At 73.2% G+C, this 20,838-nt stretch overlaps 2 protein-coding genes and 1 non-coding gene across 3 annotated transcripts; all 3 read right to left on the bottom strand.

Annotated features, from left to right (window-relative positions):
- Positions 1 to 1,732: 1,732 nt before the first annotated feature.
- LOC104008524 (vesicle-associated membrane protein 2) lies at positions 1,733 to 6,233 on the bottom strand (the record flags this gene model as incomplete). Its single annotated transcript, XM_087777762.1, has 5 exons — positions 1,733 to 1,980; positions 2,567 to 2,618; positions 4,144 to 4,302; positions 4,515 to 4,636; positions 6,152 to 6,233. Coding segments are annotated over 5 exons (432 nt in total), but the record flags the coding sequence as incomplete, so codon positions are not given.
- A 908-nt stretch (positions 6,234 to 7,141) lies between these two features.
- LOC148052952 (aurora kinase C-like) lies at positions 7,142 to 20,492 on the bottom strand. Its single transcript, XM_087777871.1, has 9 exons — positions 20,443 to 20,492; positions 18,692 to 18,740; positions 18,486 to 18,573; positions 17,959 to 18,013; positions 16,459 to 16,650; positions 13,958 to 14,096; positions 11,062 to 11,210; positions 9,361 to 9,535; positions 7,142 to 8,042 (listed from the first exon to the last, which is right to left on the bottom strand). Exons 1-9 carry the CDS (start codon positions 20,448 to 20,450, stop codon positions 7,866 to 7,868), a joined length of 1,032 nt encoding a protein of 343 aa, XP_087633997.1. The 5' UTR covers positions 20,451 to 20,492; the 3' UTR covers positions 7,142 to 7,865.
- Positions 20,357 to 20,502, bottom strand: LOC148052951 (U8 small nucleolar RNA). Its single transcript, XR_015709064.1, has one exon. It is a non-coding gene; the product is annotated as a U8 small nucleolar RNA (small nucleolar RNA).
- Between the last annotated feature and the right edge of the window lie 336 nt (positions 20,503 to 20,838).

Here is a 20,838-nt window from a genome sequence, read left to right as displayed (position 1 = left end):
GGGGGCTCCTCCCGCCCCTCCCCCCCCCAATTTCGAAGCCCCCCCACAGTTTTGGGGACACACCCCCCCCCCCCAGTTTCGGGGTCCCCCCCATTTCGCCCCTCCCCCCCCATTTCGGGGTCCCCCCCTCCCGTTTCTCCCCCCCATTTCGCCCCTCCCCCCCGTTTCACCCGCCCCCAGTTTTGGGGTGTGTCCCCTCCCCCCCCCATTTCGGGGTCCCCACCCCCACTTCGCCCCTCTCCCCCGTTTCGCCCCTCCCCCCCGTTTCGGCCCCTCCATTTCGCCCCTCCCCCCCCCGTGTCGGCCCCTCCCCCCATTTCGCCCCTCCCCCCGTGTCGGCCCCTCCCCCCCATTTCCCCCTCCTCCTGGTGTCGCCCCTCCCCCGGCACCGCCCCTCCCCCCGCGTCGCCCCTCCCCCCGGCGCCGCCCCTCCCCCCGGCGCCGCCCCTCCCCCCGCGCCGCCCCTCCCCCCGCGTCGCCCCTCCCCCCGCGTCGCCCCTCCCCCCGCGTCGCCCCCCCCGGCCGCCCACAGACGACGCATTTATTGTACACGTTTCACACCAGGAGGCGGGGACCCCCCCGGGGCCCCCCCAAACCCGAGGGGCCCCCCCAAAACCCCACCGGGGGGGAGGGGGGGAGGGGAGACACCCCCCCCAGGCGGGGGGAGGGGCGGCAGTGACACCCGCCCCCCCCCCCCCCCCGACCCCGACCCCCTCCCCCCCCCAAGCCTCCCCCAGGCGATGGGGGGGGGGGGGGGGCCCCAAAATCCTCAATCTTCGCCCCGGGGGGGGGTGGGGTGGGGTGGGGGAGGGGCACCCCCGGTTTGGGGAGGGGTGGGGGGGGAATTTGGGGGGACCCCCCGGGACACACACACAGCTCCATGCAGGGGGGGGGGAGGGGAGGAGGGGGGGGCACCCCAAAACCCCCAGGAACGGGAGAAGGGGTGGGGGAGGGGAGCACCCCCATTTTTGGGGGTGACCCCCCTCCCCCCCCCCCCCCCCCGCAGCTTTGGGGTGAAAACTCCTCGCTTTGGGGGAGGGGGGACACAATTTTGGGGGAGCCCCCCCCCCTCCCCCCTTCCTCCCTCGCTTTTGGGGTCCCCCCTGGTTTTTAGGGGCTCCCCCAAATGCCGCCCCTCCCCCCCCACCGTGGGTGTCCCCCCCCCCCCCCCCCCCATTTCGGGCCCCCCCCGCGCTGCGGCAGTGATGGTGCGGGCTTTTGGGGCCCCCACCCCTCTCCTGTGCTGCCCCTCCCCCCGCTGCACCCCCAAAATTGGGGGGGGGGGAGGGGCTGGAATGTCTCGGGGGGCCAAAAAACGGGGGGGGGGGGCCCCTCCCCCGGCCGGTTTTGGGGGGCCCCTGGAATGCGGGGGGGGGGGGGAACCCCGAAATTGGGGGAGGGGGATCCCCAAAAAGGGGGGAGGGGCCCCTTGGGCAGGGGTGGGGGTGGGGGGGCCCCCAAAATTTGGGGGGGGCCCCTTTGTGCTCGGGGGGGGGAGGGGCCCCAAAACGCCCCGGGAGCCCCCAAATTCCCTCCGGGGGGGGGGGGAGGGGCTTCAGCCCCCCCCCCCCACACTTTTGGGGGGCTCTGGGCCGGGGACCCCTCCCCCACCCCCGAATTCTCACCTATGGGGGAGGGGGGCCTCGATTTTGGGGGGGGAGGGGAGGGGCAGCAGCCATTTTGGGCACGGGGAGGGGGTGGGGGAGGGGTGCAGATGGCCCCGCTTTTGGGGGTGGGGGAGGGGCAGGGTTTTGGGGGGCGGGAGGGGGAGGGGCCCGGGGGTGGGGGAAAGGCCCCGGGGTGGTGGGGCAGGGGCGGGGTCTGGGGGTCCCTGAGGGGGGCGGGGGGGTGGGGGGCGGGGCCGGGCTGGGCCCCTCCCCCCGCAGCCCCGGGGCGGGGCCGGACACGCCCAGGGGCGGGGTCCCGGGCGGGGGGGGCGGGGCCGGGGCAGAGCTGGCAGCCGTTAGGTGCTGAAATACACTGCGGGGGGAGGGGAGGGGAGGGGTCAGGGGCGGGGCCTGGGGGACACACCCCTCCACAGGCCCCACCCCTCCCCAGTGACCTCATCACTTTATCATTAAGGCACGCCTCCTCATTCGCATGTGCCGCCCCTCATTTGCATACCCAGCCCCTCATTTGCATGCCCCACCGCCCATTTGCGTGCTCCCCCCCCTCATTTACATACCCAGCCCCTCATTTACATACCCAGCCCCTCATTTGCATGCCTACCACCCTACGTGTATTCCCCACCCCCTGATTTGCATGTCCACACCCTCATTTACATACCCCACCTCCGTTTGCATACGCAGCCCCTCATTTGCATGCCGCACCACCCCCACTTGTATTCCCCACCCCCTCATTTGCATGGACCCCACCTTCATTTACATACCCCACCCTCATTTGCATGCCTCACCCCTCCGTTTGCATACCCCTCCCCTCATTAACATGCCCCTCCCCTCATTTACATACCCAGCCCCCTCATTTGCGTGCCCACCACCCCCGTTTGCGTGCCCCGCCGCCCCCCTCATTTGCATGCCCCGCCCCCCTCATTTGCATGGCCGCTCACCGATGATGATGATGAGGACGATGGCGCAGATCACCCCCAGGATGATCATCATCTGCGGGGGAGGGGCGGGGTCACCGGGGTCACGGGGGGGGTCACGGGGTCACCGGGGGGCGGGGCGGGGGGAGGAAGGTTTCGGGGTGGGGGAGGGGCCTGTTTCGGCGGCCATTTTGGGGCGCGGGGGGGCCGGTTTTTGGGGGGCGGGGCTGTTTCTTGGGGGTGTTCTGGGGCGCGGGGGTTGTTTCGGCGGCTGTTTTTCGGGGGTTGGGGTGGTTTTTGGGGGGTTGGGGTGTTTTGGGGGAGCGGGGGTTGTTTCGGCGGCTGTTTTCAGGGCGTGGGGGGCTGTTTGTTGGGGTGTCGGGGTGTTTTGGGGTGTGGGGGTTGTTCTGGGGGGGCGTTTTTGGGCACGGGGGTTGTTTCAGCGGCTGTTTTCGGGGTGCAGGGGTTGTTTCGGCGGCTGTTTTTGGGGCACGGGGGGCTTCTTTTTGGGGTGTTGGGGTGTTTTGGGGTGCGGGGGTTGTTTCAGTGGCCGTTTTCGGGCCATGAGGGGCTGTTTGTTGGGGTGTCGGGGTGTTTTGGGGTGCGGGGGTTGTTCTGGGGGGGCGTTTTGGGGCGCAGGGGTTGTTTCAGCGGCTGTTTTCAGGGTGTGGGGCGCTGTTTTTTGGGCGGTCGGGGTGTTTGGGGGTGTGTGGGTTGTTCTGAGGGTCATCTTGGGGCGCAGGGGTCGTTCTGGGGGTCATTTTGGGGGGTTTGGGGGTATTTGGGGGCGCGGGGGTTGTTTCGGCGGCCATTTTCGGGGCGTGTCATGCCGTTTGTTGGGCGGTTGTGCCGTTTGTTGGGCGGTCGGGGTGTTTCGGGGCGCGGGGGTTGTTCTGGGCGGTGTTTCGGGGCGCAGGGGTTGTTTCGGCGGCCATTTTCGGGGCGTGTCATGCCGTTTGTTGGGCGGTCGGGGTGTTTCGGGGCGCGGGGGTTGTTCTGGGTGGCATTTTGGGGCGCAGGGGTTGTTTCAGCGGCTGTTTTCAGGGTGTGGGGCGCTGTTTGTTGGGGTGTTGGGGTGTTTCGGGGTGCGGGGGTTGTTTCGGCGGCCATTTTCGGGGCGTGTCGTGCCATTTGTTGGGGTGTCGGGATGTTTCGGGGCGCGGGGGTTGTTCTGGGCAGCGTTTTGTGGCGCAGGGGTTGTTTCAGCGGCTGTTTCCAGGGTGTGGGGCGCCGTTTGTTGGCGTGTCGGGGTGTTTCGGGGCGCGGGGGTTGTTTCGGCGGCCATTTTCGGGGCGTGTCGTGCCATTTGTTGGGCGGTCGGGGTGTTTCGGGGCGCGGGGGTTGTTCTGGGCGGCGTTTTGGGGCGCAGGGGTTGTTTCAGCGGCTGTTTCCAGGGTGTGGGGCGCTGTTTGTTGGGGTGTTGGGGTGTTTCGGGGCGCGGGGGTTGTTCTGGGTGGCGTTTCGGGGCGCGGGGGTTGTTTCGGCGGCCATTTTCGGGGCGTGTCGTGCCGTTTGTTGGGGTGTCGGGGTGTTTCGGGGCGCGGGGGTTGTTCCGGGCGGGGCGGGGCGGGGCGGGGGGTGGGGGAGGGGGTTGTCCCCACCTTGAGGTTCTTCCACCAGTACTTGCGCTTGAGCTTGGCGGCGCTGGTCTCGAACTGGGAGGCGCCGGCCTGGAGGGCGTCGGCCCGGTCGTCCAACTCCGACAGCTTCTGGTCCCGCTCCAGCACCTTGTCCACGTTCACCCGCATGATGTCCACCACCTGGCGGGGGGTCAGAGGTCAAGGGGTCAAAGGTCAAGGGGGCGGGGGTCAGGGGTCAAGGGCGGGGGGCGGGCACGGAGAGGGGGAGGGGGCAGGGAGGGGGCAAAGGTTACGAGGGAGACAGGTCGGCCCATCCCCCTCCCCCCCTTCCCCCCACCCCCTCACCCCACCCCCATCCCCCCACCCCCCGCCCCTCCCCCCCCCTTTCTGACCTCATCGACTTGGGCCTGGGTCTGCTGCAGCCGCCGGTTGCTGGTGAGGTTGGGGGAGGGGCGGGGGGCCCCCCCCTTCTCCTCCGGCGGGGGGAGGGGCGCTGGGGGCGGAGGGGGCCGACCTGGGGGGGGTGGGGGGGTGGGGCAAAGGTCAAAGAGGCCCCACCTCCCCACCCCTCCCCCGCCCCGCAGACGCACACACGGGTCTGGGGGGGAGGGGGGATGGGAACGGGGGACCCCCGCGTCCCAGGGACCCACAGCCCAGTGCCCCATAGCGGGGGTCACTGGTGTCCCAGTGCCCCATAGCGGGGTCCCAGTGCCCCATAGCGGGGCCTCAGGGGTCCCAGTGCCCCATAGCGGGGTCCCAGTGCCCCATAGCGGGGGCCCCAGGGGTCCCAGTGCCCCATAGCGGGGTCCCAGTGCCCCATAGCGGGGGCCCCAGGGGTCCCAGTGCCCCATAGCGGGGTCCCAGTGCCCCATAGCGGGGCCTCAGGGGTCCCAGTGCCCCATAGCGGGGGGTCCTGGGGGTCCCAGTGCCCCACAGCGGGGTCCCAGTGCCCCATAGCGGGGCCTCAGGAGTTCCAGTGCCCCATAGCGGGGGTCCCAGGGGTCCCAGTGCCCCATAGCGGGGCCTCAGGGGTCCCAGTGCCCCATAGCGGGGTCCCAGTGCCCCATGGCGGGGGTCACTGGTGCCCCATAGCAGGGTCCCAGGGGTCCCAGTGCCCCATAGTGGGGGGACCCCCATGTCCCAGTGCCCCATAGTGGGGGTCACTGGTGTCCCCACAGCGACCCATAGCCAGGCCCCAGGGGTCCCAGTGCCCCATAGTGGGGGGTCCTGGGGGTCCCAGTGCCCCATAGCAGGGTCCCAGTGCCCCATAGCGGGGGGTCCCGGGGGTCCCAGTGCCCCATAGCGGGGTGTCCCAGCAGGGCCCCATAGCGGGGGGTCCCGGGGGTCCCAGTGCCCCATGGCGGGGTCCCAGTGCCCCATAGCGGGGCCTCAGGGGTCCCAGTGCCCCATAGCGGGGTCCCAGTGCCCCATAGCGGGGGTCCCGCGGGTCCCAGTGCCCCATAGCGGGGGGTCCCAGCAGGGCCCCATAGCGGGGGGTCCTGGGGGTCCCAGTGCCCCACAGCGGGGTCCCAGTGCCCCATAGCGGGGGTCACTGGTGCCCCCACAGCGACCCACAGCGGGGGGTCACAGCCATCCGACCCCCCCTCCCCCCCCCCGACAGGGTCACCCTCCCCTCCCCCCTCCCCCCTCCCCTCCCCCGCCCCCGCGGGGGGAGGGGCGGCCCCCCCGCAGGAGGGGGAGGGGCGCTGGGAGGGGGGAGGGGCCGCGGGGAGCGATTTTCCCACCCCTCCCCCCCCCCCCCCTTCTTGCGTTGAGCGGCTAAAAATAGCCGCGGGGTGGGGGGGGGGAGGGGGCAAATCCCTCCCAGTGCTCCCAGTGCTCCCAGTGCCCCCGCGGCGGGGGGGGGGGGGGAGGGGGCGCCGGGGGGGGCGGGGGGGCGCCGGGGGGGGGGGGGGGGGCAGGGAGGTGGGGGGCAGGGCCCGGGGATGGGGGGTGGGGGAGGGGTCGGGGGGGGTTGGGGGTCCGGGGGGGGTGGGGGTCCCGTGGGGGGAGGGGGCCCCGCTCTCACATCTCGGGTGCGGCGCGGTCGGGGCGGCGGCGGCGGCGGCGGCGGGGAAGATGGCGGCCGGGGCGGCGCGAGCATCCGGGCACCGGGGGGGGGGGGGGGGGGAAGGGGGGCAGGGGATGGGGGGAGGGGGGTGGGGCGCAGCAGGTGCCGATGGGGGGGGGGTCTATGGGAGGGGGGATCTATGGGGGGGGATCTATGGGGTGGGGGGATCTATGGGGCACAGGTGATGTCTATGGGGTGAGGAGCATCTATGGGGCACGGGGTCTCTATGGGGTGGGGGGGATCTATGGGGCGGGATCTATGGGGCACGGGTGATGTCTGTAGGGTGGGGGGATCTATGGGGCACAGCAGGTGTCTATGGGGTGGGGGGACCTATGGGGTGAAATCTATGGGGCACAGGTGATGTCTGTAGGGTGGGGGGGATCTATGGGGCACGAGGTGCCTATGGGGTGGGGGGCGTCTATGGGGCACGAGGTGCCTATGGGGTGGGGGGGATCTATGGGGCACAGCAGGTGTCTATGGGGTGGGGGGATCTATGGGGCACAGCAGGTGTCTATGGGGTGGGGGGATCTATGGGGCGGGATCTATGGGGCACAGGTGATGTCTGTAGGGTGGGGGGGATCTATGGGGCACAGCAGGTATCTATGGGGTGGGGGGATCTATGGGGCACAGGGTGCCTATGGGGTGGGGGGATCTATGGGGCGGGATCTATGGGGCACGGGGGATCTCTATGGGGTGGGGGGATCTATGGGGCGGGATCTATGGGGCACGGGGGGTCTCTATGGGGTGGGGGGACCTATGGGGCACAGCAGGTGTCTATGGGGTGGGGGGATCTATGGGGCACGGGTGATGTCTATGGGGTGGGGGGATCTATGGGGCAGAGGGGGTCTCTATGGGGTGGGGGTACCTGTGGGGCTCAGGGGGTCGCTATGGGGCGCAGACCCCCCCCAGGGTCCCCCACCCCCGCCCCTCCCCCCAGCAGCACGGGGGTAAAACCACAGCGACTTTATTGGGGGGATGGGGGGCGCCCCACGGCGATGGGGGGCGCCCCACTGAAAGAGGGGGATGGGGGCGCCCCACGGCAGCGGGGGGAGGTGTGGGGCGCCCCACGGCAATGGGAGCACCCCCCGGCAATGGGGCAGGTGTGGGGCGCCCCACAGCAATGGGGGGATGTGGGGCACCCCACTGCAGGGGGGGGGTGTGGGGCACCCCCCGGCAATGGGGCAGGTGTGGGGCGCCCCACAGCAATGGGGGGATGTGGGGCACCCCACTGCAGTGGGGCAGGTGTGGGGCACCCTATGGCAATGGGGGGCACCCCCCAGCAGTGGGGCAGGTGTGGGGCGCCCCCCGGCAATGGGGCAGGTGTGGGGCGCCCCACAGCAATGGGGGGGTGTGGGGCACCCTATGGCAATGGGGGGCACCCCACAGCAATGGGGGGGTGTGGGGCACCCTATGGCAATGGGGGGCACCCCACTGCAGGGGGGGGGTGTGGGGCGCCCCCCAGCAGTGGGGCAGGTGTGGGGCGCCCCACAGCAATGGGGGGGTGTGGGGCACCCCCCAGCAGTGGGGCAGGTGTGGGGCGCCCCCAGCTTTGGGGCAGGTGTGGGGCACCCCCCGGCAACGGGGCAGGTGTGGGGCGCCCCACAGCAATGGGGGGATGTGGGGCACCCCCCGGCAGTGGGGCAGGTGTGGGGCGCCCCCCGGCGGCGGGGGCTCAGGGGCTGGCGGGGGGGGCGTAGGCGGGGGGCAGCACCCGCCGGGAGTGGGCGCGCACCCAGGGGTGCTGCAGGACCCCGCGCAGGGGCAGGCGCTGGGCGGGGCTGTGACGCAGCAGGCGGGCGATGAGGTCACGGGCGCCCTCGGGGACGGTGGGGGGGAAGTGCAGGTCCACCTGGGGGGGGGAGGGGGTCAGGGAGGCGGGGGGGAGGGGCGCAGGAGCACCTCCCCCTCCCCCACCGGGGTGCCCCGGGCCCCGCCCCCCGGCCGTGGGTCTGCCCCTGGGTGGGGGGAGATGGGGGAGGGGATGGGGGGGGTTGGTGTGGGGCAGGGGATGTGTGGGGCAGGGGGGGATGGGGGGGGGCAGGGGGGGATGGGGGTTGGTGTGGGGCGGGGGATGTGTGGGGCAGGGGGGATGGGGGGTTGGTGGGGGGCAGATGTGTGGGGCACGGGATGTGTGGGGCGGGGGGGATGTGTGGGGCGGGGGGGATGGGGGTGTGAGCAGCGTGTGGGGCAGGGGGTGGCCGTGGGTCCCGTGGGGGTGGGTTAGGGGTGGGGGTGCCAAGTGTGGGGCTGCCCCCCAAGTGTGGGGCTGCCCCCCTGTGAGCAGCGTGTGGGGCAGGAGGTGGCCGTGGGTCCCGTGGGGGAGGAGGGGGTTAGGGGTGCCAAGTGTGGGGCTGCCCCCCAAGCGTGGGGCTGCCCCCCAAGCGTGGGGCTGTGCCCCCCAAGTGTGGGGCTGCGCCCCTGTGAGCAGCGTGTGGGGCAGGGGGTGGCCGTGGGTCCCGTGGGGGTGGGGCTGCCAAGCGTGGGGCTGCCCCCCAAGCGTGGGGCTCCTCACAGCACTGTCGCCCCATGCGAGCAGTGTGTGGGGCAGGGGGCGGCTGTGGGTCCCGTGGGGGAGGAGGGGGTTAGGGGTGCCAAGTGTGGGGCTGCCCCCCAAGTGTGGGGCTGCCCCCCTGTGAGCAGCGTGTGGGGCAGGAGGTGGCCGTGGGTCCCGTGGGGGAGGAGGGGGTTAGGGGTGCCAAGTGTGGGGCTGCCCCCCAAGCGTGGGGCTGCCCCCCAAGTGTGGGGCTGCCCCCCTGTGAGCAGCGTGTGGGGCAGGGAGCGGCCGTGGGTCCCGTGGGGGTGGGTTAGGGGTGGGGCTGCGCCCCCCAAGTGTGGGGCTGCCCCCCAAGCGTGGGGCTGTGCCCCCCAAGCGTGGGGCTGCCCCCCTGTGAGCAGCGTGTGGGGCAGGGGGCGGCCGTGGGTCCCGTGGGGGTGGGTTAGGGGTGGGGCTGCCAAGCGTGGGGCTGCGCCCCCCAAGCGTGGGGCTGCCCCCCAAGTGTGGGGCTGCCCCCCAAGTGTGGGGCTGCGCCCCCCAAGCAGGCCGAAGGCGCCCGTGGATCCCAGGAGGGCTCCCTTAGGGGGGCAGAAGAACCGAGGCCGGAGGGGAGGTGTGGGGCTGATCTCTGGGGCAGGGCCGCCCCACGGCGGGGCGAGGGGGCGGGGCCCACCTTGGTGATGCGGCGGTAGGTGTCGGCGTGCGATTGGCTCTCGAAGGGGGGGTGCCCGGCCAGCAGCTCGTAGCAGAGCACCCCCAGGCACCACAGGTCCACCTTCTCGTCGTGCGCCTGCCCCTCCACCATCTCGGGGGGGAGGTAGTCCAGCGTCCCGCACAGCGTCCGCCGCCTGCGGGGGAGGGGCGCCCCCCCTTACTTGGGGGGCAGCCCCCTAAGTAGGGGGCAGCCCCCCCACCCCCACCCCCCACCACCAAGTGGGGACCCAGCCCCGTAGGGAGCCCCCCCCCACTGGGGGGTGTGCAGGGGGTGGGGGAGGGGGCTGGGCTGACTGGTCCCCAGCCCCATAGAGCCCCCCAGCCCCATAGAGCCCCCCAGCCCCATAGAGCCCCCCAGCCCCAGAGATCCCCCCAGCCCCATAGAGCCCCCCAGCCCCATAGAACCCCCTCAGCCCCATAGAGCCTCTGTAGGCCACGCCCAGCCCCATAGAGCCCCCCCAGCCACATAGAGCCCCACAGCCACATAGAGCCGCCCCATAGATTCCCCCAGCCCCATAGATCAGCCCCATAGAGCCCCCCAGCCCCATAGATCCCCCCAGCCCCATAGAGCCCCCTCAGCCCCATAGAGCCTCTGTAGGCCACGCCCAGCCCCATAGAGCCCCCAGCCCCATAGATCAGCCCCATAGAGCCCCCTCAGCCCCATAGATCAGCCCCATAGAGCAGCCCCATAGATCCCCCAGCCCCATATATCAGCCCCATAGAGCCCCCCAGCCCCATAGATCCTCTATAGGCCACGCCCAGCCCCATAGAGCCCCCCAGCCCCATAGATCCTCTGTAGGGCACGCCCAGCCCTATAGAGCCCCCCAGCCCCATAGATTCCCCCAGACCCTATAGATCCTCTATAGGACACGCCCAGCCCCATAGATCCTCTATAGGGCATGCTGAGCCCCATAGATCCCCCCCAGCCCCATAGATCCTCTGTAGGGCACGCCCAGCCCCATAGAGCCCCCCAGCCCCTATAGATCAGCCCCTATAGCTCCCCACAAGCCTCATGGATCCCCGCAGCCCCACAGAGTGGCCCCTATGGGGCGCCCCCGGCCCCACAGCCCCTATAGCCCCCCTATAGCCCCCCTATAGCCCCTATAGCCCCCCTATAGACCCCCTATAGCCCCCATGGCCGTACCGGAGGGAGGGGGCGTGCACGGACCACCCGAAGTCGGCGATCTTCAGCCGCCCCCAGCCCCACAGAGCGGCCCCTATGGGGCGCCCCCGGCCCCACAGCCCCTATAGACCCCCTATAGCCCCCCTATAGCCCCCCTATAGCCCCCCTATAGCCCCCTATGGCCGTACCGGAGGGAGGGGGCGTGCACGGACCACCCGAAGTCGGCGATCTTCAGCCGCCCCCAGCCCCACAGAGCGGCCCCTATGGGGCGCCCCCGGCCCCACAGCCCCTATAGACCCCCTATAGCCCCTATAGACCCCCTATAGCCCCCTATAGCCCCTATGGCCCCCTATAGCCCCCTATGGCCGTACCGGAGGGAGGGGGCGTGCACGGACCACCCGAAGTCGGCGATCTTCAGCCGCCCCCAGCCCCACAGAGCGGCCCCTATGGGGCGCCCCCGGCCCCACAGCCCCTATAGCCCCCCTATAGCCCCCCTATAGCCCCCTATAGCCCCCCTATAGCCCCCTATGGCCGTACCGGAGGGAGGGGGCGTGCACGGACCACCCGAAGTCGGCGATCTTCAGCTCGCCCTTCAGCCCCAGCAGCAGGTTCTCGGGTTTGATGTCGCGGTGAATCACCCGGCGGCCGTGGCAGTACAGCAGCGCGTCCGCCAGCTCCTCCATCAGCTGGGGGGGGGGGGGGGGGGTCAGGGGCACCCCCAAACTGCGGGGGGGGTCCCCCCAAAACCCCCTCCCCCCCCCCCCCAGGGACCCCCAAAATCCCCTCCCCCCCCCCAACTGCGGGTGCTGAGCGGGGCGGGGGCTGCGCCATTCGATGGGGGGGGGGAGGGGTTTGGGGGCACCCCCAGACCCCCCACCCCCCTCCGGGACCCCCCCAAAATGTCGGGGGTCCCCAAAACCCCCCCACCCCCCAGGGACCCCCCCAAATCCCCCCCCCCCCCAACCGGCGGGTGCTGTGTGGGGCAGGGGCTGTGCCATTCAATGGGGGGGGGGTGGGGGCACCCCCAAAATGTCGGGGGGTCCCCAAAACCCCCCCCCAGGGACCCCCCAAAAAAGTCGGGGGGTTCCCCCCCCACCCCCAAAGTGCCGGGGGGTCCCCAAGAGCGGCCCCGGGGGAGAGGGGGGGGGGGGGGGGGCCCCAATACCTGGGGGGGTGCGGGGGGTTTGGGGGTGCAGGTGCGGGGGTGCAGGTGCGGTGGTGCGGGGGGTGCAGGTTCGGGGGTGCGGGGGGGTTGGGGGTGCAGGTGCAGGGGTTTGGGGGTGCAGACTGCGGTGGTGCGGGGGGTGCAGGTTTGGGGGTGCAGGGGTTTGGGGGTGCGGACTGCGGTGGTGCAGGGGGTGCAGGTTCGGGGGTGCGGGGGGGTTGGGGGTGCAGGTGCAGGGGTTTGGGGGTGCAGACTGCGGTGGTGCGGGGGGTGCAGGTTTGGGGGTGCAGGTGCAGGGGTGCGGGGGTGCGGACTGCGGCGGTGCAGGGGGTGCAGGTTCGGGGGTGCGGGGGGTTGGGGGGTTTGGGGGGTGCAGGTTCGGGGGTTTGGGGGTGCGGACTGCGGCAGTGCGGGGGGTGCAGGTTCGGGGGTGCGGGGGGTTTGGGGGTGCAGGTGCGGGGGTGCGGACTGCGGTGGTGCGGGGGGTGCAGGTTCGGGGGTGCGGGGGGTTTAGGGGTGCAGGTGCGGCAGTGCGGGGGGTGCAGGTTCGGGGGTGCGGGGGGGTTGGGGGTCGTGGACTGCGGCGGTGCGGGGGGTTTGGGGGTGCCGAGGTTTGGGGTGCAGGTTCAAGGGTTCAGGGGTGCGGACCGTTGCAGTGTAGGGGGTTTGGGGGCGCAGGGGGCGTCGAGGTGTGGGGTTGGGGGTGCGGGGGGTTTGGGGGTGCAGGGGGTTCAGGGGTTTGGGGGTGCGGGGTGCAGACCGTAGCGGTGCAGGGGTGCGGGGTTGGGGGGTGCAGACCGTGGCGGTGCGGGGGTGTGGGGATGAGGGGTGCGGGGGTGCAGAGTGCGGGCGTGTGGACCGTAGCGGTGCGGGGGTGTGGGGGTGTGGACTGTGGCGGTGTTGGGTGTGGGGTTGGGGGGTGCGGGGGTGCAGACCGTGGCGGTGTGGGGTTGGGGGGTGCGGGGTTGGGGGGTGCAGACCGTGGCGGTGCGGGGGTGCGGGGTGCGGGGGTGCAGACCGTGGCGGTGTGGGGGTGCGGGGTGCGGGGGTGCAGACCGTGGCGGTGCGGGGGTGCGGGGGTGCGGGGGTGCGGGGTGCGGGGGTGCAGACCGTGGCGGTGCGGGGGTGCGGGGGTGCAGACTGTGGCGGTGCGGGGGTGCGGGGGTGCGGGGGTGCAGACCGTGGCGGTGCGGGGGTGCGGGGGTGCAGACCGTGGCGGTGCGGGGTTGGAGGTTGGGGGGTGCGGGGGTGCAGACCGTGGCGGTGCGGGGGTGCGGGGTGTGGGGGTGCGGGGGTGCAGACCGTGGCGGTGCGGGGTGCGGGGGTGCAGACCGTGGCGGTGTGGGGTTGGGGGGTGCGGGGGTGCAGACCGTGGCGGTGCGGGGGTGCGGGGGTGCGGGGGTGCAGACCGTGGCGGTGCGGGGGTGCGGGGTGCGGGGGTGCGGGGGTGCAGACCGTGGCGGTGCGGGGGTGCGGGGTTGGGGGGTGCGGGGGTGCAGACCGTGGCGGTGCGGGGTTGGGGGGTGCGGGGGTGCAGACCGTGGCGGTGCGGGGGTGCGGGGTGCGGGGGTGCAGACCGTGGCGGTGCGGGGGTGCGGGGGTGCAGACCGTGGCGGTGCGGGGTTGGAGGTTGGGGGGTGCGGGGGTGCAGACCGTGGCGGTGCGGGGGTGCGGGAGTGCGGGGGTGCAGACCGTGGCGGTGCGGGGTGCGGGGTGCGGGGGTGCAGACCGTGGCGGTGCGGGGTTGGGGGGTGCGGGGGTGCAGACCGTGGCGGTGCGGGGGTGCGGGGTGCGGGGGTGCGGGGTGCGGGGGTGCAGACCGTGGCGGTGCGGGGGTGCGGGGGTGCAGACCGTGGCGGTGCGGGGGTGCGGGGTTGGGGGGTGCGGGGGTGCAGACCGTGGCGGTGCGGGGGTGCGGGGGTGCAGGGGTGCAGACCGTGGCGGTGCGGGGGTGCGGGGTGCGGGGGTGCAGACCGTGGCGGTGCGGGGGTGCGGGGTTGGGGGGTGCGGGGGTGCAGACCGTGGCGGTGCGGGGGTGCGGGGGTGCAGACCGTGGCGGTGCGGGGGTGCGGGGGTGCGGGGGTGTGGGGGTGCAGACCGTGGCGGTGCGGGGGTGCGGGGTGCGGGGGTGCAGACCGTGGCGGTGCGGGGGTGCGGGGTTGGGGGGTGCGGGGGTGCAGACCGTGGCGGTGCGGGGGTGCGGGGGTGCGGGGGTGCAGACCGTGGCGGTGCGGGGGTGCGGGGGTGCGGGGGTGCGGGGGTGCAGACCGTGGCGGTGCGGGCGGCGTCGAGGCGGCGGCAGCGCTGCAGCTCCTTGTAGAGCTCCCCGCGGGGGGCGAACTCCAGGATGAGGAACACCCGCCGCCGGTCGTGGAAGTAGTTGTACAGGCGCAGGATGTTGGGGTGCCTGGGGGGGGCAGTGTCACCCGGCGGGCAACTGGGACCCCCCCAGTGCCACCCACGGGGGAACTGGGACCCCCCCCCAGTGCCACCCACGACCCCCCCAGTACCACCCACAACCCCCCCAGTACCACCCACAGGGGAACTGGGACCCCCCCACTATCACCCATGGGGGAACTGGGACCCCCCACTGTCACCCAGGACTCCCCCAGTGCCACCCACCGGGCAACTGGGACCCCCCAGTGCCACCCACGGGGGAACTGGGACCCCCTCCCAATGCCACCCACAACCCCCCCAGCGGCACCCACGGGGGAACTGGGACCCCCCCAGTGCCACCCAGGACCCCTCCCCAGTGCCACCCACAGGGGAACTGGGACCCCCCAGTGCCACCCAGGACCCCTCCCCAGTGCCACCCACCGGGCAACTGGGACCCCCCAGTGCCACCCAGGACCCCTCCCCAGTGCCACCCACGGGGGAACTGGGACCCCCCAGTGCCACCCAGGACCCCTCCCCAGTGCCACCCACGGGGGAACTGGGACCCCCCAGTGCCCCCCACCAGCACCCAGTGCCCCCCACTCCCCCCCCAGTCCTCCCAGTGCCCACCACCACCCCCAGGATGCCCCCAGTCCCACCCAGTCCCCCCAATCTCCCTCCCCAGTCCCTCCCAGGGTGCCCCCCAGTCTCTCCCAGCACCTCCAACCCCCCTCCCAGTGCCCCCCCCCACTCCCCAGTCCCCCCAGTCCCTCCCAGTGCCCCAGTTCTCCTCCCCAGTCTCCCCCCTCCCTCCCAATCCCCCCAGCACCCCCAATCCCCTCCCCAGTGCCCCCCAGTCCCTCCCAGCGCCCTCAATCCCCCTCCCAGTCCCTCCAGCACCCCCAATCCCCCTCCCCAATCCCCCCAGTGCCCCCAATCCCCTTCCCAGCACCCCCAATCCCCCTCCCAGTGCCCCCCAGTCCCTCCAGGCACCCCCAATCCCCTTCCCCAGTCCCCCCAGTGCCCCAATCCCCCTCCCCAGTCCCCCCAGTGCCCCTAATCCCCTCCCCAGTCCCCCCCAGTACCCCCAATCCCCCTTCCCAGCCCCTCCCAGTGCCCCCAATCCCCTCCCCAGTCCCCCCCAGTGCCCCTAATCCCCTCCCCAGTCCCTCCCAGTGCCCCCAATCCCCTCCCCAGTTCCCCCAGTACCCCCAATCCCCCTCCCCAGCCCCTCCCAGTGCCCCCACTCCCCCTCCCCAGTCCCCCCAGTGCCCCTAATCCCCTCCCCAGTCCCCCCCAGTACCCCCAATCCCCCTTCCCAGCCCCTCCCAGTGCCCCCAATCCCCTCCCCAGTCCCCCCCAGTGCCCCCAATCCCCCTCCCAGCACCCCCAATCCCCCTCCCCAGTCCCCCCAGTGCCCCTAATCCCCTCCCTAGTCCCCCCCAGCGCCCCCACTCCCCCTCCCCACTCCCCCCAGTGCCCCTAATCCCCTCCCCAGTCCCCCCAGTACCCCCAATCCCCCTTCCCAGTCCCCCCAGTGCCCCCAATCCCCTCCCCAGTCCCCCCAGCGCCCCTAATCCCCTCCCTAGTCCCCCCCAGCGCCCCCACTCCCCCTCCCCAGTCCCTCCCAGTGCCCCTAATCCCCTCCCCAGTCCCCCCCAGCGCCCCCGCTCCCCCTCCCCAGCCCCTCCCAGTGCCCCCACTCCCCCTCCCCAGTCCCCCCAGTGCCCCTAATCCCCTCCCCAGTCCCCCCAGTGCCCCCAATCCCCCTTCCCAGCCCCTCCCAGTGCCCCCAATCCCCTCCCCAGTCCCCCCCAGTGCCCCTAATCCCCTCCCCAGTCCCTCCCAGTGCCCCCAATCCCCTCCCCAGTTCCCCCAGTACCCCCAATCCCCCTCCCCAGCCCCTCCCAGTGCCCCCACTCCCCCTCCCCAGTCCCCCCAGTGCCCCTAATCCCCTCCCCAGTCCCCCCCAGTACCCCCAATCCCCCTCCCCAGCCCCTCCCAGTGCCCCCAATCCCCTCCCCAGTTCCCCCCAGTGCCCCTAATCCCCTCCCCAGTCCCCCCAGTGCCCCCAATCCCCCTCCCCAGTCCCCCCCAGTGCCCCCACTCCCCCTCCCCAGTCCCCCCAGCGCCCCTAATCCCCTCCCCAGTCCCCCCCAGCGCCCCCGCTCCCCCTCCCCAGTCCCCCCAGCGCCCCTAATCCCCTCCCCAGTCCCCCCAGCGCCCCCGCTCCCCCTCCCCAGTCCCCCCAGCGCCCCCGCTCCCCCTCCCCAGTCCCCCCCAGTGCCCCTAATCCCCTCCCCAGTCCCCCCCAGCGCCCCTAATCCCCTCCCCAGTCCCCCCCAGCGCCCCCGCTCCCCCTCCCCAGTCCCTCCCAGTGCCCCCAGTCCCCTCACCGGAGGTGGGCCTGGATCTCGATCTCCCGCCGCAGCTGGTGCTCCACCCCCTCCTTCTCCACCTGGGACTTGAAGAGCACCTTGAGGGCCACCAGTAGCCCCGAGCCCCGCTCCCGGGCCAGGTAAACGTTCCCGAACTTGCCCTTGCCCAGCGGCCGCCCCACCTCGAAGTCCTCCAGCGAGAAGGTGCGCCTGGGGGGAGGGGCACCCCGCTGCCACCCACGGCCGCCCGGGGGGGGGGGGGGGAGGGGTGGGGGCGCCAGGCTCCCCCACCCCCCCCAGTGCCACCCATGGGTCCCCAGGACCCCCCCAGTGCCACCCGCCAGCACCCAGGGGGTCCCAGTACCCCCCAGTGACACCCACTGTGTCCCCAGGACCCCCCCAGTGCCACCCAGGGGGTCCCAGTACCCCCCAGTGACACCCACTGTGTCCCCAGGACCCCCCCAGTGCCACCCAGGGGGTCCCAGTACCCCCCAGTGCCACCCACTGTGTCCCCAGGACCCCCCCCAGTGCCACCTACCAGCACCCATGGGGGGCCCAGGACCCCCCCAGTGCCACCCAGTGCCACCCAGGGGGTCCCAGTACCCCCCAGTGCCACCCAGGGGGGCCCCAGGACCCCCCCCAGTGCCACCCAGGGGGGCCCCAGGACCCCCCCCAGTGCCACCCACCAGCACCCACAGGGTCCCAGGACCCCCCCATTGGCACCCAGTGCTACCCAGTATGTTCTCAGGACCCTCCCAGTGCCACCCAGGGGGCCCAGTACCCCCCAGTGCCACCCACTGTGTCCCCAGGACCCCCCCAGTGCCACCCACCAGCACCCATGGGGGGCCCAGGACCCCCCCAGTGCCACCCAGTGCCACCCAGGGGGCCCCTGGACCCCCCACTGCCACCCACCAGCACCCACGGGGTCCCAGGACCCCCCCATTGGCACCCAGGGGGTCCCAGTACCCCCCAGTGCCACCCAGGGGGTCCCCAGGACCCCCCCAGTGCCACCTACCAGCACCCATGGGGGGCCCAGGACCCCCCCAGTGCCACCCAGTGCCACCCAGGGGGTCCCAGTACCCCCCAGTGCCACCCAGGGGGCCCCTGGACCCCTCCAGTGCCACCCAGGGGATCCCAGTATCCCCCAGTGCCATCCACTGTGTCCCCAGGACCCCCCCTGTGCCACCCAGGGGGTCCCAGTACCCCCCAGTGCCACCCACCAGCACCCACGGGGTCCCAGGACCCCCCCACTGGCACCCAGTGCTACCCAGTATGTTCTCAGGACCCCCCCAGTGCCACCAAGGAGGTCCCAGTACCCCCCAGTGCCACCCACTGTGTCCCCAGGACCCCCCCAGTGCCACCCATGGGTGCCCAGGACCCCCCCAGTGCCCCCCACCAGCACCCAGGGGGGCCCAGGACCCCCCCAGTGCCACCCAGTATGTCCTCAGGACCCCCCAGTGCCCCCCACCAGCACCCAGGGGGTCTCTGCCCCCCCTCCCCCTCCCCCCCATCACTCACTGGGGTGGGGGAGGGGCCGGCAGGGCGCTGGGCTCCAGGGGCACCCGCCCGGCTCCTGGGGGGGGGGAGGGGGCGTCAGCGGGGGCACCCCCTCCCCGCACCCCTCCCCCCCCAAGACCCAGGCGTTTGGGACCCCCCCCCAGGGGCCCCTCCCCCCACCCCAAGAGACCCCTCCCCCCGCCCCTCCCTCCCCGCCATGGGACTCAGGCGTTTGGGACCCCTCCCCCCTCGGCCCCTCCCCCCATCCCAAGAGACCCCACCCCCCTCCAAGAGGCCACTCCCCCCAAGGCCCCTCCCCCCTTCAAGAGACTCAGGCGTTTGCCCCCCCAAGAGGCCCCTCCCCCACCCCAAGAGACCCCTCCCCCACCCCAAGAGACCCCTCCCCCACCCCAAGAGACCCCTCCCCCACCCCAAGAGACCCCTCCCCCACCCCAAGAGACCCCCCCCAAGAGGCCCCTCCCCCCTCCCAGAGGCCCCTCCCCCTCCCAGAGGCCCCTCCCCCCCCCTCCCAGAGGCCCCTCCCTCACCGAGGGCGCGGGCGGCGCCTCCCAGCAGCGCGGGGGCCTCGGGCGCGTGCGGCTCCTTACGGGAGGGGGGAGGGGGGAGCGCCCCGCACTGGGGGGGGAGGGGAGGGGGGAGCGGCGGGGGGCGGGGCGGGCCGCGACCCCCCCCCCCCCCCAGGGAGGGGGAGGGGAGGAGAGAGGCGGGGGGGGGGGGGGATGGGGGGCCGCACCTTGGCCGGGCCGGAGGCGCCGGGGTTGACGTTCTCCTTCTGCGACATCCTGAGGAGAAGGGGGACGACATAGAACGTCACCGGGCGGTATGACGTCGCCGCTGGGGGGCGGGGGGGTACACGGATGACGTCATCGACCCCGCCACCGGGGACCCCGCGCGCGCACGCCCTCACCCGCCGCCGCCGCCGCCGCTCTGCTCCCTCAGCGCCGCCGCCGGCCTTCAAATCTGCCCCCTCGCCCTCCCATTGGCTGCCGCCCGCCGCGCGCCGCCGCCGCTCATTGGCTCCCCGCCGGCCCGCCCGCCCTCGGCGCCGCTTCTCGTTGGGCGGCGCCGCCGCCCGTCGGGTGGGGGAGGGCGGGGAGGGCGGCGCTGATTGGTTGGGACGCGGGCGGCGCGCGCGGGGGGCGCTGGGTGGAGGGCGGGGCGGCGCGGTCACGTGACGGCGGCGGCCGTTTCGCGAGCGGCCCCGGGGGCTCCGCCCGGCAACGGCGGCGGCCAATCAGCGGCGGCGGTGGGCGGGGCTTGCACGCCCGCCCTTGCACGCTCACGGGAAGGGGGGGGGGCAGAGCCCGTTGCACGCCCGCTCTTGCACGCTCACCGCAGGGCCCCCTTGCACGCGCAGGCTGTTGCACGCTCACCCGGGGAGGCAGGGCCCCGTTGCACGCGCGCTCTTGCACGCTCACGGGGGGGGGAGAACACCTTGCACGCGCGCTCTTGCACGCTCACCGCAGGGCCTTTTGCACGCGCGGGCTGTTGCACACTCAGGGAGGGGGTGCAGAGCCCCGTTGCACACTCACGGGGGGGGCAGAGCCCCGTTGCACGCGCAGGCTCTCGCACGCTCACCCGGGGACGCAGGGCCCCTGTTGCACGCGCGCTCTTGCACGCTCACGGGGGGGGGCAGGGCCCCCTTGCACGCGCGGGCTGTTGCACGCTCCTGGCGGGGGTGCGGAGCCCCGTTGCACACGTGCTCTTGCACACTCTCCGCAGGGCCCACTTGCACGCGCAGCCCGTTGCACACTCCCGGGGGGGGGCGGAAGCCATTGCACACGCGCTCTTGCACACTCACCGCGAGGTCCCCGGGCACAGGCGGGCTGTTGCACGCTCACCGGGGGGGGGTGCGGGGCTCCCTTGCATGCTTGGGCTCTTGCACGCTCACCGGGGGGGTGCGGAGCCCCGTTGCACGCGCAGGCTCTCGCACGCTCACCCGGGGACGCAGGGCCCCTGTTGCACGCTCACGGGGGACGCAGAGCCCTGTCGCACACCCGCTCTTGCACACTCACCGCAGGGCCCCCTTGCACGCGCGGGCCGTTGCACGCTCCTGGCGGGGGTGCGGAGCCCCGTTGCACACGTGGAGGGGGGGGAGAGCCCCCTTGCAGACGCACCCTTGCACACGCACCCTTGCACACTTGCATCAGGGGTGCGGAGCCCATTTGCACGCTCACGGCGGGGGGGGGAGGGGCAGAACCCGTTGCACACCCACTCCTGCACGCGCGGGCTGTTGCACGCTCCCGGGGGGGGGGGGGGGGGGCGGAGCCCTTTGCGCGCGCGCCCTTGCACGTGCACCCTTCTGCACGCCCACAGGTGAGTGCAGGCCCCCCCCCCCGCGCTACCACGTGACACCCCCTGACGTCACCCCCCCCACGCCGTGCCCCGCGCGGGCGCGATCAGCCTGGGCGGAGCGGCGGGGAACCGGTTGTTGCTTCCGCCCCGCACGCCCCCCGTGTGACGTAATCACGCGTCATCACGCACCAGCTCATCACGCGCTGCCCGCGCAGGGGCGGGGCAGGTCAGGATGTACCGCACTGACGATAGCTCCGCCCCCTTCCCGCGCGGGGGGGTGACCCCTCCCCCCCCCCCCCTCCCACAGCGCGACCCCACCCCCACCCCCCACCCGCCCCTCCCCCACCCCCCCGCGCTCTCCCCCTCCCCCTCCCGCGCTCCCCCCTTCCCCTCCCCGCGCTCCCCCTCCCCCTTCCCCTCCCCGCGCTCCCAGGCGGCCCCGCGGCGCTCATTTGCATACGGGGGGCGTGGCCACGCGGGCGCCGTTTCCGCGCCAAAACCTTTACTTGGTTGGGGGGGGGGGGGGGGGGGGGAAAACACGGGAAAAACAGCGGGGGGAGGGGGATTTTGGGGACCCTGGGGGGG

Source organism: Nipponia nippon, unplaced genomic scaffold (assembly GCF_047370975.1).
Source record: "Nipponia nippon isolate SJK-2023a ecotype South Korea unplaced genomic scaffold, ASM4737097v1 scaffold_41, whole genome shotgun sequence".
NCBI classification, from domain to species: Eukaryota; Metazoa; Chordata; class Aves; order Pelecaniformes; family Threskiornithidae; genus Nipponia; species Nipponia nippon.
The sequence above is the reverse complement of the archived record's forward strand: the minus strand, read 5'-3'. Positions and strand labels throughout refer to the sequence as shown.